Source organism: Acanthamoeba castellanii (genome assembly GCF_000313135.1).
Source record: "Acanthamoeba castellanii str. Neff unplaced genomic scaffold scf7180000083758, whole genome shotgun sequence".
Taxonomy (NCBI): Eukaryota; Discosea; order Longamoebia; family Acanthamoebidae; genus Acanthamoeba; species Acanthamoeba castellanii.
Genome location: NW_004457385.1, coordinates 1 through 14,542, shown reverse-complemented (window position 1 = coordinate 14,542; position 14,542 = coordinate 1). Strand labels below are relative to the sequence as shown.

At 59.5% G+C, this 14,542-nt stretch overlaps 8 protein-coding genes across 8 annotated transcripts; 4 read left to right on the top strand and 4 right to left on the bottom strand.

Annotated features, from left to right (window-relative positions):
• Positions 1–5: 5 nt before the first annotated feature.
• ACA1_309370 (zinc finger, zz type domain containing protein) lies at positions 6–1,078 on the top strand (the record flags this gene model as incomplete). Its single annotated transcript, XM_004337428.1, has 4 exons — positions 6–145; positions 246–373; positions 478–603; positions 687–1,078. 4 exons carry the CDS (start codon positions 6–8, stop codon positions 1,076–1,078), a joined length of 786 nt encoding a protein of 261 aa, XP_004337476.1.
• Positions 1,079–1,587: 509 nt separating this feature from the next.
• On the top strand, positions 1,588–3,866 carry ACA1_309360 (uncharacterized protein; the record flags this gene model as incomplete). The annotated part of the gene is made up of 10 exons (XM_004337427.1): positions 1,588–1,705; positions 1,736–1,872; positions 2,031–2,093; positions 2,173–2,293; positions 2,370–2,472; positions 2,555–2,637; positions 2,727–2,848; positions 2,908–3,007; positions 3,087–3,587; positions 3,646–3,866. Coding segments are annotated over 10 exons (1,569 nt in total), but the record flags the coding sequence as incomplete, so codon positions are not given.
• A 129-nt stretch (positions 3,867–3,995) lies between these two features.
• On the bottom strand, positions 3,996–5,888 carry ACA1_309350 (cellulase (glycosyl hydrolase family 5) subfamily protein; the record flags this gene model as incomplete). Its single annotated transcript, XM_004337426.1, has 4 exons — positions 3,996–4,892; positions 4,969–5,274; positions 5,372–5,539; positions 5,625–5,888. The coding sequence occupies 4 exons, from the start codon at positions 5,886–5,888 to the stop codon at positions 3,996–3,998; spliced, it is 1,635 nt and encodes a 544-aa protein (XP_004337474.1).
• Positions 5,889–7,215: 1,327 nt separating this feature from the next.
• On the bottom strand, positions 7,216–8,427 carry ACA1_309340 (Protein tyrosine phosphataselike protein, PTPLA; the record flags this gene model as incomplete). The annotated part of the gene is made up of 8 exons (XM_004337425.1): positions 7,216–7,301; positions 7,373–7,504; positions 7,573–7,619; positions 7,700–7,821; positions 7,895–7,983; positions 8,048–8,095; positions 8,172–8,257; positions 8,321–8,427. 8 exons carry the CDS (start codon positions 8,425–8,427, stop codon positions 7,216–7,218), a joined length of 717 nt encoding a protein of 238 aa, XP_004337473.1.
• Positions 8,428–8,470: 43 nt separating this feature from the next.
• Positions 8,471–8,961, top strand: ACA1_309330 (uncharacterized protein; the record flags this gene model as incomplete). The annotated part of the gene is made up of 2 exons (XM_004337424.1): positions 8,471–8,761; positions 8,824–8,961. 2 exons carry the CDS (start codon positions 8,471–8,473, stop codon positions 8,959–8,961), a joined length of 429 nt encoding a protein of 142 aa, XP_004337472.1.
• A 68-nt stretch (positions 8,962–9,029) lies between these two features.
• Positions 9,030–10,403, top strand: ACA1_309320 (aldose 1epimerase family protein; the record flags this gene model as incomplete). The annotated part of the gene is made up of 7 exons (XM_004337423.1): positions 9,030–9,144; positions 9,216–9,276; positions 9,364–9,581; positions 9,649–9,779; positions 9,877–10,015; positions 10,082–10,179; positions 10,272–10,403. 7 exons carry the CDS (start codon positions 9,030–9,032, stop codon positions 10,401–10,403), a joined length of 894 nt encoding a protein of 297 aa, XP_004337471.1.
• A 97-nt stretch (positions 10,404–10,500) lies between these two features.
• ACA1_309310 (uncharacterized protein) lies at positions 10,501–12,163 on the bottom strand (the record flags this gene model as incomplete). Its single annotated transcript, XM_004337422.1, has 7 exons — positions 10,501–10,659; positions 10,737–10,864; positions 10,946–11,085; positions 11,161–11,280; positions 11,380–11,443; positions 11,685–11,822; positions 11,905–12,163. 7 exons carry the CDS (start codon positions 12,161–12,163, stop codon positions 10,501–10,503), a joined length of 1,008 nt encoding a protein of 335 aa, XP_004337470.1.
• Positions 12,164–12,375: 212 nt separating this feature from the next.
• Positions 12,376–14,471, bottom strand: ACA1_309300 (pentatricopeptide repeat domain/PPR repeatcontaining protein; the record flags this gene model as incomplete). Its single annotated transcript, XM_004337421.1, has 6 exons — positions 12,376–12,514; positions 12,580–12,713; positions 12,799–13,517; positions 13,606–13,724; positions 13,816–13,917; positions 14,029–14,471. Coding segments are annotated over 6 exons (1,656 nt in total), but the record flags the coding sequence as incomplete, so codon positions are not given.
• Between the last annotated feature and the right edge of the window lie 71 nt (positions 14,472–14,542).

Below are 14,542 nucleotides of genomic sequence, written 5' to 3'. Positions count from 1 at the left end.
GCGATATGCGGCGTCTATCGGCTTTGGGCGTGCCTCATATCTGGGACTTGGCACAGTGCAACGAATGCAAAGCCGAGATTCAGGTCACCCGCTTCCACTGCTTCCAGTGCGGCGAGGGAGAAAACGAAGGTTACGACTTGTGCAGGTACAAGCCTGGGCTGGCACACATTTGAAGGCACGCGTGGCATGAATGGCTGCGGCGCACACGTGACACACGCAACGTTTGTGTTGCTTGGCGCCCACAGGTCGTGTCTCCCCGAAGGGATGCGCAAGCATAACCCCAAGCACCAATTCCAGATCGTGGAGCACCTGGACATGACCATCGACACCCTGCAGGATTTCCTGGTCATCATCAGGGAGCCACAGACCAAGTGTACAACACACTCTAGCTCGCCGTGGAGGCCAGTCATTGGCCTAGAGACACCCTGAGGGTTGCTCACTCCATTCACCTTGTGGCGTGCAAACGAACGCACACAGGGGTGAAGATTCGCCGTCCCTACCCTGGCGTCTCCGTGTACGAAGTGCGGTTTGGACGCAAGCACCTGTTCTACAGCACCACCCTCGCAGCTCAGGTCTCGCAGATCGCCCGGTCCTTCCCCCAGGGTACGCCCGTACTCTGTCACTTGACTCTCTGATCAGCGCTCTGCTCAACACGCCTTTATTGCTGTGCTTTGTTGTCGACGCAGGCCTGAAGGTAGTCAAGGTGGCGGCCGAGGTCTGTGCACGTGAGCTGGCCGAGCAGGAGCGGCGGGCAGTGCAGCCGCTGCCGGGCTGTGCGTTCACCGAGATGGAGGTCGAGTACGTCATGCAAGCGACCGGCGCCTGTCGGGAGCGGGCCACCCAGGCGCTGGCCGAGTACGGGAGCCCTGAGACGGCGGTGCTGTTCATCGGCGAGCAAGACGAGGGCGGGGACCTGCTCGATGACGATGACGATGGTGACGACGGTGAAGAGGACGGCGAAGATGATGAGGATGCCGAAATGGAGGACGGTGACCCAGCAACAGATGAGAAAGACGATGGAGAGGACAACAACGACAACGGAGATTCGGAGGAAGTGGACGACTTCGAATCCTGCTGAGAGAGTTCGTGAGAGCGGGCGGCGCTGATTGGCTGACAATGCGACGGAAATTGGTTGTGGTTGGGTTTGGCGGTGTCGCCAGCAGTCACTCTGTTCATAAGGCAATCAATTTAAAGTACACCAGGAGCAAGTGGCGGCCGAAGATGAAGACACCTCCATTGCTTCCGTTACTATCCGTCCTTCTTGTCGTATTGTCGGGGCTTGCCTTCCGCCCTTCTGGTCCTCTCCCGAAGCCCTCGCTTTTTCATCAACCAGCACTTCTTACTCCTTCTTCTTGGGTCACTCACTTCAACTTGGCACTCCCTCCACCAGACTGTGCGTCTGCCCAACTGAACGAACTGTTTCGGGACGAGTTTGATGGCCCGCTCTTCAACACAACGGGCGGCAAATGGGTCGCAGGCCCTTTCATGTACCACCCCATTCTTACCGAGTGTAGCTGCACGTAGGCAAGAGGCGCGCCACCAACGAACCATTAACGCCCCAATGTCGTCCGGTCTCTCACATGCAGGGACACGGTCGCCAAGATCAACACGACCGCTCGGGTCCTCACCTTTGGCGTCGTTCCTCCAGACAACACCATCGGCGCAGGAGACATCTTCACCAAAGACAGGTTCATCAGCAAGAGCGGTACCCCCAAACCTCACCCCGACCATTCAGTCTCGCTGACGCAGTGGTCGATTGAATCGGTGGTTCAAGGCTTCTTCCGCTTGAAGTTCGACTTCATGGGCCTGCCGACCTGCACGCGCGCCTTTGTGGGCTGGTACACCATGATGCCCATTAGATCGGACTACAACGTACGCCACTCTTTCCTTCTTGTGGTTTCGGCTTGATAAACTCACGTGTGATCGCTTGTGTTTTGTGTGCGTGTGTGCGTGCGTGGGTGTGCTTGTGCGCGTGTGTGCGTGTGTGCGTGCGTGTGTGTGCTTGTGCGCGTGTGGTTGTGTGGTTCAAGTCAACCGTCTTCGGTCGGCACGGGTGGTTGGCTTCAACTGAAGGGAGCTACTGTCAGGACGGTGTACGTTGTGCGCGAGCGTGTAGAACGAAGTGGACTGGAGGGGGCGAATGTTGCGGAGGACTGATGCAGTGCTGTGCAGAGAATGAAGCAGTCGACGTGCGACCAGAGCTTCACGCCGCTCATAGCGAACTCCACCTGGATCGAGTACACGATCGAGCCTGCCCTGGAGTCCCTCATCGACTATCCGCGCAACGACACTGGTGCGCCCCTTTCTTGTAGTTCTACAAGTCCGACCCGCTCTCATCCCACTCAGTGTTGGCGGTGACCACGGTGCAGCTATCGCCGAGGGAATCTACCTCACCATCGAGAGTCTGGGACCCCAGGGCGATGCCTGCTTCTTCGACAACATCGTGCTGGAGGAGCTGATCCCCTCCACCAAGTACGCCACCGTCAGCGCCTCAACTTCAGAGCTCTCACAAGGCATGATGGTGATGCGGATGCTGATGATGAATGCTGCCCAGCACAACGATTGTCTCCGCGGGTGACGTGGATGTGACCTTCAAGCTCAACTCACCCTCCTTCGTGCTTCAGCCCAGTGATGGAGGTACGTACGCTCACGTGTTGTCCCCTCGATCGCCCAATCGACTCGTCGACCTGACCAATCCACTTTCCACACAAAATAATTAGCTGAAGGCGACGAGGCAGCCAGCGGCAACTTCGTGCGTGTGCTGGAGATCAACGGCACCACCCTCCTGCCCCAGGTCCTGCGCTACGTGCCGGGAGTGGACTACACCCTCAACCGATCCACGGACGGCGTACGCCACCCACTGACTGCCCCCCCCCCAACTTCTCTTGGCACCCATTGAACTGACAGCGCGGACTTGGCGACCAGGTCGTGACGTTCTCCAACTCGTTGCCTCTTTATGGTATCAAGGAGGCCTCGTGCGCGTTCTCGTTTGCCACCTTCTCCCAGGGTACGGACCCGAGCACACAGCCCCTGATCGTTAAGAATGAATCGAAGCAGCTCACAGTTCACCGAATGTGTGTGGGCAGATGGAGTGGTGGACACGGGGCTGTCCAACTTCACGGCGCCGACGGGCTCGCTCGAGTGGTCGCTCACCCTCCGCCACTGGCCCTTCATCAACCCGAGCAACACGCTGCTCCTCGAGTTCGGCCTGTCGCACTTTGCCAGCGCGTCGGGCCAGGGCCAGTACGTGATCGACGAGGTGGAGTTCGTGGCGGCGGAGAAGACCCACCGCTACACGCTGCGGGCGGTCGCAGACGACACCAACTCGTCGCTGGCCTCGGGCCTCGTTATCAAGCTGATCATGCCGCTCGTGGCCACCGTCGACGGCGTCGCACGCTCGATCGATGCGCCGGTGCTCACCACCGCGGTGGCGCTCGCGGCCATGATGGCCAACACGTCGGCCTTGTCGGGCTCGCCCGTGTCGGCGCTTCAGGCCGCCCGGGGGGATCGGGTGGACACCATCGCGTTCGTGTTCCCCAGCTTCAGCCAGTCCCTCACCTATGACCCCAATCTAGGGCTTCTTGTCGGTTCGTTCTTTCTCTTCGTTCTTTCGCTCGTGGTCTGTGTACGCGCTAACTCGTACAGCGTTCATAGGAAGGCAGGACAGTGGCAGCAGCAGCAGCGATGACCACACGCTGCTGATCGTGCTCACCACGGTCCTCGTATCGTGCGCGCTCCTGCTGGTGATCGTGGCGGGCGTCGCAACGCTGGTGGTGATGAAGGTCAAGGCCAGTCGGACCGTCACGCAGGAGGAGTTCGTGCAGCTCGACCACCGCTCCGGTCTCGTCGATGAAAACGCTCTGTAATCTAATCTTATCAATTCATTCCCACACTCGCTTAGGCGTGCAAGATGATGTGAAGTCGAATGGAAAAACTGTTCATTTTGTACAGAAGAGAGAGACAAATGATGATTTCTCAGAGAAGAGAATCATTCACTAGTAGGGAGCGGTGACGGTCTGGGCCGAGCCGTTGTTCACGATGAACTGGAGGGACGACTTGCAGGGCTGGCCGTTGGTCGAGGTGAAGGTCCACATGTAGGACGTCCACCCGGGCACCATGTCCACATAGCCCTGGCCGTTGCCACAATCGATCTGCACCGCGGTCGAGCCGGGAATCGTCACCGACATCCACCACGCGCTCGATCCGGCGTTGAAGGCGAAGCTGTCTGTCGTTGTGGTACCGCTGGCGGGCGAGGCCGAGGGGCTGGCCGCGGCCGAAGCTGCCGGAGTGGGCGTCACCGTAGCGGCCGCCTTGGGGGAGCTTGTAGGCGACGAGGCCACCTTCGGTGACGACGAAGGGGAAGAGGTGACCTTGGGCGACGAAGAGGGCGACACCGCCACCGCCTTAGGCGACGACGAAGGCGACGCGGCGGCCGGGGTGGGCGAGGCGGCGGTGGCTCCGCTGACGCAGACTTGGCCGGCCGAGTTGACGCTGAACGCGGTGGGCGCAGAGACCAGGCCAGCGAGCAGGGAGAGCTTGGCCGTGACGGGCGTGGACCAGTCGTCGGCCAGCAGGCCGCCGGTGTCGCCCGAGTCCGGGTTGAGGCACCAGAAGAACTGGTCGGTCATGTCCTTGGACTTGAGGTAGGCCGCCAGGGCGTCCATCCAGGTCGCGTCGCTGCCGCTGTAGGGTCCGCCCCACTCGCCCACCACGACGGCCTGGCCGGTCGAGGCCGGGATGTAGCCCCAGTGGGCCTCCCAAATGGCGGCCATGTTGGAGGGGAAGTTGCTGGCCGAGAAGTAGGACTGGCCGTACACATTGGGTCCGTACACGTGCGGGCTGTACACCAGCTTCCACGGGTTGTTGATCACAACCGGGTTCGACGCCACACCCTGATCGATCGCACCAAACCAACGGTGAGTTGCGCCCGCACGCACACACAAGCGTGAAGGAGAACGGTGGGCGTACGACAAGGTCCTCGCCGTAGAAGCAGGCGTCGGAGCAGGAGGGCGAGTTGGCGGTGCCCTCGACGAAGATGAGGAAGCGGCTGCTCACGCTGCTGGCTATGGCGTTGGCTATGCGGGCGGCGCCCTTGGCCCAGTCGGTGTCGGAGCCGGTGCCCCAGGTGGCCGAGTAGGGCTCGTTCTTGAGGTCGGCGGCGAACACGTTCCACTGATTCTGGTACCGCTGCAGCATCTTGGTCCAGCCCGAGATCACTGTCGACTCCGGGTTGTTGCTGTTGTACCACAGCCCATCGGACGCGTACGAGTCCGCCTGCGAAGACAGCACAGAATCGTAAGTGTCTGCGAAAAGAAGAACAACGCACGAACAACAAAAAGAACGAAGAACGAAGACAGGGAGGGGGGGTTACGGTGAAGGAGTGGAGGTCGAGCATGATGAGAATGCCGCGGTCGGCGGCGGCCTGAATGATCTTGTCCATCACCTGCAGCGAGGTGAGGCCCTGCAGGTCCGAATTGGCGCTGTAGTCGATGCTCCCGGGCGTGGCGTCGTTGATAGCCAGCGCCAGGTGGAACGGCAACTGCACCCATCATCGTCACCATCAGCGTTGTTGGTTAGCGTAACACTTCAACCAACAACATGTTGATGGCAAGTGCAGTGCGTACCCTGATGGCGTTGAATCCGTTGTCGGCGAGGAAGTCGAGGAAGAAGGTGTAGGACTTGGACCAGAGGCCGTGGGGCGCATTGATCGAGGTCTCGAAGCCGAACCACGACGCGCCCTTGATCCGCAGTCGGTTGCCATTGACCCACAGCCCGCCCTGCTCCGAGGTGAAGTTGAGTGCGGTCGTGGCGAAGCAGGCGTCGGCCTGGGCGGTGCGGAGGGAGCAGAGGATGCTGAAGGCGGCGATCGCCACAACAAACACAATCATGTAGCAGTGGCTTTGCGGGCCATCGCACACGACGTGGGCCACGCCTGCGAAGGCGAGCGAGTAGCCGCCCGCAGTTGCCCTGCATGAGATCTCTGGTCACTTGACATCACTTGATCCCGGCCGTTATGGTTCGGCCATTTAGTCGGCCCTTTATGCACGTTCTGCAGCTCCGCGAGCGGCACAATCCGACCGTTGGGGGAATGTGTAGGAAATTGAAAAAATGATTTTTGGTATAAATTTGTATTGTTGTGTATCTTTACAGAAGCGCTTGGGCCACCCAGCCCGAAGCCTCGTGGCCTGCTCTCATCCACGCGACTGCTTGAGGGTCTTGCGCCCGACCTGGCCCAGCTCTCGCTGCTGCTTCTTGTTGAGGTCGGCCGGCTTGCCGGCGGGGGCCTCCTCCGACTGGAGCTGCACTAGCTCCTTCAGAATCCGCTCCTTCTCCTTCTCCAGCTCGGCCAGCGCCTGTCGCATCTTCTCCTCCTTCTCCTTCTTCGCCCTCCGCGCCTCTTCCTCCTTCCTCTTCTCCGCCGCGGCCTGCTGCCTCTGCTGCCTCGACTGCTGCTGCTGCTGCGGCTTCTTGGGCGACGCAGTCGCAGCGGCGACCGCCTTGGGCGCCTGCTGCGGCGCTTCGGCCACGGGCACGGGCACGAGCACCTTGAAGGCGGCGACGTCGAGCAGGTTCATGGGTCGTCGGTCCCGCTTGAGGGAGCAAACGCGCGATCGGGCGGTGTGGCCCTTGACGCCGCAGTCGTCGCAGCGCGTTGGGCAGTCATCGATGTGGTGTACCCACTTGTCGTGTGCGTAGCACCGGTGGATGCAGTCGCGCTCGAACACGCCGTGGTCGGTGTCGCCGCACAGTTGGCAGAAGGGCCGGGTCTTGAACGGACACTCGGCCCACGTGTGCGTGCGCAGCTTGAGGCCGGCGCAGCGCGGGTTGCGGCAGCGGTCCTCGCAGCGGGTGGCCAGATGCCGATCCGAGTTGCACAGCCAGCACCTCTGGTCAGTGGCGGCCTGCTGCTGCTGGTGGAGGTGGTTGACGGTCTTGGTGTGGCTCATGTCGTAGATGATGTTCTGGCTCTGTAGATGCTGAGATGAGAATGGAGGAATGGAGTGGTGGGCGCGAGTACTTATGGCCCAGTGGGTCCGGGCCAGATCAGTGAATGTCCGTGCAGAGGCCCAGAAAAAATCCAGGGCTGTCCCACAATGCCTGCGCCCAACCACCTGCACGAAAGCTGGCCAGAATAAACCGCGAAACATAAATTGCAAAGAGAACTGCGTGAAAAACTGCGAAGAGATCCACAAATAAAATAAAACAAATTTGGCTTCAGTTGCTCCTTGTGGCCTTGGACGGAGCCGATGAGATCTTCTTCTTCCGCTGCAAGAACATGTAGGAGTAGTTCTGGGGGAAGACTGCAGGGCGGGCCGTGAGTGTCGTGATTAGGGTCAGTCAAGTCCCAGAGGAGGAGGGTGGAGACACGTACAGGCAATCGCCACCACGGCGAAGGCAACCACGAAGTAGGCGTAATCGAAGGCGAAGTTCCACTTGTTGGGCATCGACAATCGGTACAGGCTGTGCGCGTTGATGAACGGGAGCAAAACCCAGTACAGCGCCACTGCAGTTGAACGAAGTCAGCTGCGCATTCCCTGGCGAGCGCGAAAGGGTTGTAGTTCATCGACGTACGTTCGACCGAGAAGCCGACCGGGTAGAGTGGAATGAATAGCGTGTACCTGTGGGACGTGGTCAACGTCAGAGGTTGAGCAAGACCTCAGCGACGTCGAGTCAATCACAGAGAGGACTGCGAGAGTACCTCAGCCACTCCAAGAAGTAGGGGCACTTGTTCCACAGTGAGAGGGCATAGAACGGGTAGCGGACCAGCTCGATCGCGCTCCACGACAGGAACAGAGCGGTCACCAGCCAATGCGTGTGCACCTTTGAATTGGTTGTGAGCTGGTGCGCATTCGGTCACACTGACCATCATGAAGAACATGATAATGAAGAGCACCTCGTGGATGGGTTGGAGCGCCACCAACAGAAGGTGGTTACGGCCCACGACCTGCGCGAGAGACGGGAGCAGGCCACCGGGCACCAGGCCTGGTGGGGCAGAGCGCCATCAGCAATGGCCAAGCACAACGGTGACAAACGGTGGGTGAGGTACCGAGGGCGACGTGCACCACCTCGAGGCAGGAAGCCCACTGCAACGCAACTGCACGAAGAGATTGAGCATCACGAAGGCAATCTTTTGGGAGGCAAAGGATGTGTGAAGGGTGGGCAGCAAGTACCCACCACGGATGCGACGAGTTGCCATGTTTGCTCGTGGTGCCCTCCAGTGAGTAAGTTGCCAGCTACCCGCCCAAACACATAGTACCTGCGCACAATTCCAAATCTCTAAGATCTTAATCCAACGATACTTCGCGCATGTTGTTCGCACCATCCTACAGCCTGTATGAGATTGTAGGCCGTCAGGTAGAGCTTCACTCCAGTAGAGCTCCCCTTTTCCGTGCCGCCCCGCTGCTTGCGCGTGCTTGTGGCCGTCATCTTGTGAAAATGCGCTTTTATTGATTATTTGTACAAAGAAAAGATGGAGAGGACGTGGTATCGTGCCATCGGCTTGCTGTTGGTGCTGGTCCTGTGCTGCGCGGGCCTGGCAGTGACGTCGGTGCAGGGCGCGGGGGTGGAGACGAAGGAGAGTGGAAGGGTGATGGCCAAGCTCGAACGATTCTGTCAGGACAAGTGCCAGCAGCGGCTCTCGCCAGCGCCCGGCGATCCCGCATGCTCCCACTTCTGCGGGTTCGTCACACACATCCGTGTTGCCCATGAAGCCGATCTCTACACGCTGTTCCGCGATGGCCAACGAAACATCCAGCCCCTGGTGCGCCAGTCCCGAATTTGATTTATTGGTGATTTATTTACTAAAATGCAAGGGGCGCACAGATTTGGGCTATGAACGACATCGTGCAGGAGAAGTTGCAGGCCAAGCTTGATGACGAGGACGACCACACGATCGGAGAGCTCTTCTTTGAGAAGGCCAAGGGCTGGTATGCCTACCTGCACCAGCGCGACGAACTGTAACAAAAGTAATATAAAATAAAAAACAAAAATCAAAACAAAACAAAAGAAGTAACAAAAGAAAGTAAAAGATGAACCAGGGCAAGGGAGGACTGGAGAGGGTAGTAATTGGCCATGCGGCCACGGGTGCAAGCGCCGAAGTCTACTTGTTGGGCGCGCACCTCACCTCTTTCATCCCCAAGCGAGGTATACCCACACCTTCCATCTTAGAAGTGATCCTGCTCAGATCGAGTCCCTCACCCACTTCCTCTGCACAGGCGGAGCCGACCTTCTCTTCGTGTCGCAGAAGGCCGAGTTTGCCGAGGGCAAGGCCATCAGGTGCTTGACACCCACGCCGCTGCGTCCACTCAACTCACCCGTGTTGTGTGCTATGCTGTGTTGCGTGCGCGCGGGGGGGGGGAACAGAGGCGGCGTGCCGATCATCTTCCCGCAGTTCTCGGACATGGGGCCACTGACCAAGCACGGCTTCGCGCGTACGGCCCTGTGGGAGGTGGCGTCGGCCGCCGATAGCGAGGTGACCCTCGTGCTCCGCTCCTCCGAGGCCACCAGGAAGCTGTGGCCCCACGACTTCGAAGCCCTCTTCCGCATCGCCCTTGTTCCCCACGGAGGCACGCCCTTCTTTCGTGTGTGCGTGTGCTTATGCCTGTGCGTGTGCGGTGACTGATCGTTGTTTCGTTTCGAAAACAACAGAGGAAGCGGCATTGGAGACCGAGTTCACCGTGAAGAACACGGGCAGCTCAGCCTTTGCCTTCACGGTGGCTCTCCACACCTACTTTGCCGTGAAGGACATCCACGTCACCCGCGTGGAAGGTCTCCACAGGGTACTCTCCCCTGATACCGTTATTTTATTAATTTTAATAATTTGTATTTACATTGTTTTAACCATGTACTCGCTGCGTTGCGTGGCGCCGCGCACAGGAGGGAGAAGACCTGTACTACCTGGACAACACGCAGGGCAGGAAGAAGATCAAGGAGGAGAGCAGGGATGTCGGCTTCACCGGTGAGACAGACCGCATCTACCTCCACACCGCCGACGAGCTGCGTCTCAATGATACCGGTACGCGCCATCGCGCCCCTTGGCTCGTGCTGGCTGCTGTTCCGCTGACACTGGGCTTGTGTGCAGAGAGGGCGATCGTAATCAAGAAGAGCGGCTTGGCCGATGCCGTGGTCTGGAACGTGTGGGCCGATAAGGTCAAGTCGATGGCCGACCTCGGCGACGACGTACGTCTCCCCTTCCCATGTTCCCGTGTTCCTCTCCTGCTGAGTAGTCGGTTGACTGTTGGTTTTGTTGTTCTTTCCCCTCTCGATCGAAGGAATGGCCCAGGTATGCGTGCGTGGAAGTTGCGGCCGTGGAGCATCCCGTCCAGCTGAACCCTCAGCAGAGCTGGACCGGCAAGCAGACCCTCTACGAGCAGTCGCGCAGTCGCAGCCCCTCCGCTCTCTGATATCGCCTGCGACAATGCTGCTCGATCACAATGCGACCGTGTTCACTTCGTGTGAAGTCGCTACACGCCAGTGCTTTTTTGTCGTTCGCTCGTTCGTTCATCGGCGAATGGAGGCGCGGGCGCCGGCCTTGATGCCACGGATGATGGCCTGCTTGAAGAAGCCGTAGGTGGCCTTCTTCACGGCCGACCGGGGTGCCACCCGGAACAGCTTGTCCTGCAGCTCCTGCCTGCACCGCGACTTGACCGATTTCACCGCCTGTGTGGACCCACAACAGCTTCGGTTAGCCTCCATGTCCCGCGGTGCAAAGCTGCGGGGGTGGTGCGGGGTGTGACCTGAACGAAGCCCTGACTGAGGAGCACTTCCTTGGTCTGGTTCCAGTGGTGCCACTCGGTGAGACCCCGCTGGCGCAGTATCTCCAACGGCGTGGTGATCGCCACGGCCAATCCAGCACCGCACCCGCCTTTGCGGTGTAGACCGAGTGAGCACACGCACGCAACACACCACCGCACACGCACACGAACACGGGGAGAGTGAAATGTACCAGCGAGGGCGCTCAGGTGGAGCGGCAGATCGAGAGGCGACGCATAGCCGGCGCGATGCGCGATCATCTGTCCGAACATCTCCGCAAACGCGTAGTAGCAGCTGATGAACGGCGCGCCCGACGCCACCGTGGCCCAATACCTATGGCGGAGAATGTGAGCGGCTGAGACCGTGCGCGAGATGAGGCGCCACAGAGGAACGGTGGGACGGCGGTACCCGCGCCAGAACGCTCGCGGGCCTCCCTCGCGAAAGAGGTCCCGGGTGGCCTGCCACACCGACGGGGGCGAACGGACCGGCTCGGCGACGTGGTCGAAGTGACCCCGCACATGCGCGCTCCTGTAGTGTAATGGCACGCAACTGTTAGAGATCAGGTGAAGTGTGCGATGGTGCGTGCGTGCGCGTGTGCGATAGTGCCCGTGCGTGTTGTGCCTGAACAGGGGAATGGGGGCATGCCTGATGACGAAGATGGGGTTCATGAGGAAAGCCTCGAGCATCTGAGCTGAGAAGCCGGCGATGAAGCACACGCTCAAGGGCTGACACACCAACAGCTCCAACCGCGACCGAGTTACTGTTTACACACATCGTGAGACAACCCATCCGCACGCACGAACACACTCACGCCACACACACACACACACGACCGCTTGCTTCCTAGTACCACGCACACACACGGCACGCGTGACACACACACGACACACACACAACACAACACGCATACGCACAAAGACACCACAGCGTACCTCCTTCATCAGTGCGTCGCTTGTTGAAGGCGTTCAGTCGCACACTGATCTCCCGCTTGAAGAGGTCGTAGGAGGCCATGACCAAGCCCGCCACCGGCGCCTTGTTCGACGCAATCGACCCGAACTGCCGCCCCAACTCTGCCCACCCACCAGCACTCACGTCAGCACATAAGAAAAAAATTATCTTGTAAAATAAAATAAAAAAATACGCCGCACGTACCTTTGAGGTTGAGGGACGTGTTGCGCCAGCGGACGCAGTGCCGGGGGTCGGCGCCCTCGGTCTTGAAGACGGTGGGGTAGTTCCTGATTTCGACACAGAACAGCAGCAGCTCGGCGGTGAACCCGGCCGACGTGCCCGCCACGATGTGCTGCATGTAGGTCCACGCGTTGTCCGCCAACACCGACATGCGGGGCACCGCTGGCGGGGCGGCCTCCTCTGCCGATGACGGCGAAGGCGAGGCTGCAGGCGGTGCTTCCATGCGGGCGAGTGGGTCAAGGGTTCTTGTTCTGTTGAGCGGGAGTTCGGGTTCGTCGTCGGACGTTGGTGTAGACTGTTTACGCCCCTTCAGCGTCCGAAGTGCGCCAGAGTCAGGGCAAACCAACACGTCACACGTCCAAAACGTCGGCATCGAAGTTGTGATGTTCATTCGCTTGGATTTCCAGCATATCTCAGGCACATTGCAACACGATTTTATTTTGATTTTCTCACTTCTTTTTTTTCTTTCTTCTTTGTTGCTGGCTGCGTCTTGTGTTTGCTGCCCTGACTGTTGGCTCGCTCGTCCCGCCTGGCGCTGCTCCTCTTGGTCTCCGCTGCAGTGGTGGCCCTTTTGCTGCTGAGAAGAAGAGGAGGCGTCAACCAACAGCAGCGGGTCGCGGTTGTTGGGATGGGGAGTACCTGGCGCCTTGCTGGAGGATCTGGCCGATGTGGCGTGGCTGGATGCCCAGCCGCCTGAGCAAGACCTTGGTCGTGTCATCCTCCTCCACCTCCTTGCTTCGCATCAACCGGACCACCTCCTTGGCATCTTCCAGCTGTTGTGCGTATGCGCGCGTTTCAGTGTGTGCGGTCGTGTGCCAGGCAAAAACAACAACACAACACAATCACGGTAGAGCGTACGTCTTGGGTCGGATCAAAGTTGCGGAGGAAGGAGTTGTAGATGCGCACGCTGGGCGTGAGGCCGGCGTTCTCCATGTCGCTCACGATCTCGAGGCCGCGCCTCCACTGGCCGTTCTTGGCGCACAGGTTGACGAGCTCGTAGTAGTTCTCCTTGTCCAGCTGCAGCGCCCTGTTCCGGGCCAGCTCGGCCTTGGCCTGGCCGTAGGCTCGGAGAGCGTAGCCCAACCGCCGGCTGCGGAGGCACACGCTCATGAGCGTAATCAGCGTGATGTTGTCCGGCGCGACATTGAACTCGCGCTGCATCCGGTCCAGCAGCGACAGCGCCTGCTCGAGAGGTGGCGATGCTGTCGACTCTCTCGCCTGCGCGGCTGTAGAGTCGGCGGTGTCGGCTGCGTCGTTGCCTTCAGTGTCTCTCGCGCGGCAGGCGGCGATGAGCGAGGTGAAGGTGAGGTTGTCGGGCGACACGCCGGTCGTTTTCATGGTCGCGAGGAGCTCGAGCCCCTTGGCGGCGTTGCCGGTCTTGGCACAGAGGCTGGCGAGCGAATTGAAGGTGGACGTGTTGGGTACGACCTGGTGCTGGCGCATCAGGGCGAGCACCTCCATCCCCCTGTCCAGGTCCCGCTTCTCCACGCACACGTTCAGGAGCGAGTTGAAAGTGAACGTGTTGGGCCGGATCCTGTACAGGCGGGTCATGTCGTCGAACAGCTTCATCGCCGTAACTGGAACGTGATGGCATGCCGAGCTCCACGTCAGCACAGAGCCACGATCAAGGGCAGGAGGCGGAGAGAATAGGGGGGTGCGTAGTACCGAGGTCCCTCTTCTTCTCGCACACGTTGATGAGCGAGGTGTATATGTACACGTTCGGTTGGATGTTCTCGTCCTTCATCTCCTCGAGCAAGTCGAGCGCCTTTTTCAAGTTCTTTTCTCTGTAGGCCACGCACGCAACAAGAAAAGTCAGGGTTGGTGCCGGTCAGGTGTTGGTGTGCTGGTGCCATGTAGATGATGCCGGCGGGTTACCTCTCGCAGATGTTGACGAGCGAGGCATAGGTGAAAATGTTGGGCTTGACCCCCTCGTTCCTCATCTCCGCTAGCACTCGCAGCGCTTGCGTCAGATCATTCCTAGATGAACCATTGAGTGAGAAACATTGCCGTGTGTGTTGTGTGATGTGTGACGTGTGTGTGTTGTGTTGTGTTGTGTTGTGTTGTGTGTGTGGCAAGGCGGTCGCTCACCTCTTGCAACAAACATTAACCATGGCAGTATAGAACACGACGTCGGGCTTGAGTCCGGGAGCCTCGGCCTTCATCTGTTCGAGCACCTCCGCGGCCTTGTGCCAGCTCTCGACCCGCTCACAGTACTTGAGCAGGTTGGTGTAGGTAACGACCGTGGGCTTGATCTTCTCGTCGCGCATGTGTTGCATCAGCGCCTCGCATCGAGCCCAGTCACCGCCGGCCGCGAATATCTTGATGAGCGTCGAGAAGATCGCCACGTCGAACAACCTGGCCGAGTAGTTGTCGTGCAGCTTGTTCATCCTCTCGTAGAGCGTCTGGGCGGCGCTCATTCGCTCCTTGTCCGACAGATCCTTGACCTTGCTCAGGGCCGAGACCAGAAGGGCATAGTCGTTCCTGTGCTTGCCTTCGACCTTCTTGATCAGGGCCAGCACGCTATCATTTCCGCTTTTCGAGTCAGTATACGATGAGTAGTGTAGTCGTCAGCTACTACGCACCGTTTGATAATGAGAGGCGA